Source organism: Wasmannia auropunctata, unplaced genomic scaffold (genome assembly GCF_000956235.1).
Source record: "Wasmannia auropunctata unplaced genomic scaffold, wasmannia.A_1.0 LD336004.1, whole genome shotgun sequence".
Lineage (NCBI taxonomy): Eukaryota > Metazoa > Arthropoda > Insecta > Hymenoptera > Formicidae > Wasmannia > Wasmannia auropunctata.
In genome coordinates this window covers 548,377-551,416 of record NW_012026886.1, presented here as the reverse complement: position 1 = coordinate 551,416, position 3,040 = coordinate 548,377, and the positions used below count along the sequence as shown (strand labels likewise).

Here is a 3,040-nt window from a genome sequence, read left to right as displayed (position 1 = left end):
TTTTTCATGATAGCAGCAGACATGAAAAATCCTACGTAAGGATATGTACGACCCCTCTCCTCCCTCGTGTAATTATTTGTCAGAATTTTACTGACCCCCTTCCCCAGTCATATATGTTTATGTAATATATGAACGGCCGCTAAATAAAAAATTTCTATAAATAATAAATCGTTACGTATACATAGAACGGATAAATGGAAAATGGTATGCCTGTGTACGGAATGCACGTAAATGATCCTCGTTAATCCACTGTCTGATATTGGTAGCCACCGCTTGAAATTCCGCTCTGGTACAAATTCGGTCCCTGATACGCACTGCCTCCATGTCCACTGTGACCACCTGATAATGAGACAACTCGATAAGTAGTAAATCATACGTAAGATATTAATATATGCACAATTATAAACGTTCGTTTATATTTAATTCAAAACTCTATATAACACACCTCCGCTGTTCCCTCCATGTGAATATCCTCCACTACCGCTGTCCTGATTCTCTTCCCTGGCTTCGACGGCGAGTGAGTGCCTTGATGATGAAAGCCGTACTCGTCCGCCGTATATGTGATCGAGTATTGCACATTATCGGGCCAAGTATAAGAAAAGAATCCGTTCACCGATTCGGATTCTCCTGCAACACCGGCACGCACTCGACGCAATGTCTTTATTGTCACAGAACGCATCGCGTTGCGACACGTGGCACTTCCATCGGCACTTTCAGAAGTAAAAATTGTTTAGCTATCGCTTGTTAAAAAATCAAATCCTAGCAGAATTTAATACCGCCGTATAAAAAAAATACAACCTTTTCAGCATTCATTAATAATTAATAATTTTAATCATGAAACAGAAATACAATCTCCTATCTTGCCGATGACCCGTTTCTTGCACAGTAATACCATTTCCAGTTTCATAACTATATTGATAGTTTTCGTCACCTGCATTGTCGTTGCTATAAGAAATAATGGGTATCTCTTGACCCGCCATGGCCACCACCACCGCCCAGACTATAAAGTACGGAAGTACGAAAATGATAAGGATCACATATTTAAACTGCACTTAAGAAAAGCGGTAGCGGCGCGACGCCAAGTATATAAGAAGACGGGTGATGACCTGTGAGTATACGGCACTGGCATTCATGTCGAGTCGAGGCACTATCGTTTAGCTTTATCTCAAATATTCAAGAATAATATGTGAACATATTACTATGACAACAAAAGTCATATTATTGAATGTTCTTTTTCGGATGAGTGATTATCACCTGCACTTTATCTTTCACGGAATTTGAGATCATATATGCATGAGGATTCAGAAGTTTTCACTTCGTTTCCACTTTCTGCAAAATTTATTTTATACAGCTGTAGAATAATTATTCTTATTTGTGGCTCTTGCGCATAAAAACTTATGTTCCTCGTTAGACATCTGATTTTAATATGGTAGCATTACATTTGCAATATCGTATATTTGATATATCGTAAGGAACTTTATATAGAGATATGTCATAATGTGTCACGTTATTCAAAAAATAAATAAGATAATTAGACTTCAACAGTCAAACCAAAATATTCAATAATAAAAAATATTAAGCTGTTAATTAGACACATTTTTAAGTGTCTCATCCTGATTTTCAGATGTATGCAAATATATCAATTTATTGTAAGAAAACAAATTTTTTAATACAGTGCAGAGAGAGAGAGAGAGAGAGAGAGAGAGAGAGAGAGAGAGAAAATACAGTTAAAGAAGAAATCTGTCAATTTATTAGACATATACTCCTGTTTTTTGATTAATTCATAAATGTTGCATATTTTAGAAAGCAACAATTAGTATTAAACAGAAACTCACAGAAACAGAAACTCGTTAAACATGTGAAAGCGACCGATAGAAATCATATTTAATGTTAGTTATAGAAACGTGAATAGTATGATAACTTGAAAATAAGATAATACCAAAAATTATTTCTTATGAAGATATAAAATATAAATAGCAAAGAAAATATAAAATTAGTTTTTTGAGCAATTAAATTTTACAGAAACAGATTGGCGCTTATTAATTACGTTGTTATTCTCAAGCTTGTCATTTCTTTACCTTTAACATATCAACAGTATAATGGACAATGAACGAACAGTTTAACAAATTTATTTAAACCTTCTTCGATATACATACTATACATATATATATCTAATTAGTTCGCTGCTCGTTGAACATTCAGCTTAACATTTAAAAAACAACTATTACGAAAAACCATTATAAAAAAGATATTTCTTTTGATAATTATAAAGAACATATATGTATATGTATATGTAGAAGTAATATAAGAATATAAGTAAACTTATATATTTAATATGAATAATATTTGCAAACTACGACTTTCCTCATATTCGATAATCTTTAAAATCATTTCCCACGCTCTTTACTATATTTTAAAAGTGAGATATATAAATGTTCCATTTCTAAAGACTTATCCGGTACATCGACATTTTTAACAATTAAAATGCCTCGTCTTATGAATATTCAGTGGATAGCAAATAATTACGACTTATGTGAATATATAGTATATAATCACGACGATCAATTCTGAAACGTTTATATGAACAGATTGAATATTATAATAATTTGCTTTTATTATTTGTTGCGCACTAATTACCGCGCTTGACTCGTATACGCCGCTATATATTTATGTTCGTCGACTTACACTTATTTCTTATACATTATTTTTTCTATATGAAGCTATCGAAGTATCTAACACAAACAATAATAAGTTACAAACCGAGTTATATAGATTTTAATGTTAAACATTATGACAAATTCTAAAAATATTCACGTTTTGATCTCTATTGAATCATCTTTGGTATCAAATATAAAAACAAACATATCAAATGTCAGTTAAACATACGAATTAAAATAAATTGCAAATAATATTGAAAATCAATTATAAATATAATTAATTGATAAATAAATTACCAGCTCATTATTGTAAACAATAGTCAGGATAAGAGGCTAAAGACGAGCGAAATACAGGTATCATCATTAATATTCAACGTAACTAT

General features: G+C 31.8%; 1 protein-coding gene across 1 annotated transcript; it reads right to left on the bottom strand.

Annotated features, from left to right (window-relative positions):
- Positions 1-241: 241 nt before the first annotated feature.
- LOC105453122 (pupal cuticle protein 20) lies at positions 242-1,129 on the bottom strand. Its single transcript, XM_011694838.1, is given in 6 exon segments — positions 242-354; positions 446-515; positions 518-629; positions 862-977; positions 979-1,000; positions 1,107-1,129. Coding segments are annotated over 6 exon segments (456 nt in total).
- Between the last annotated feature and the right edge of the window lie 1,911 nt (positions 1,130-3,040).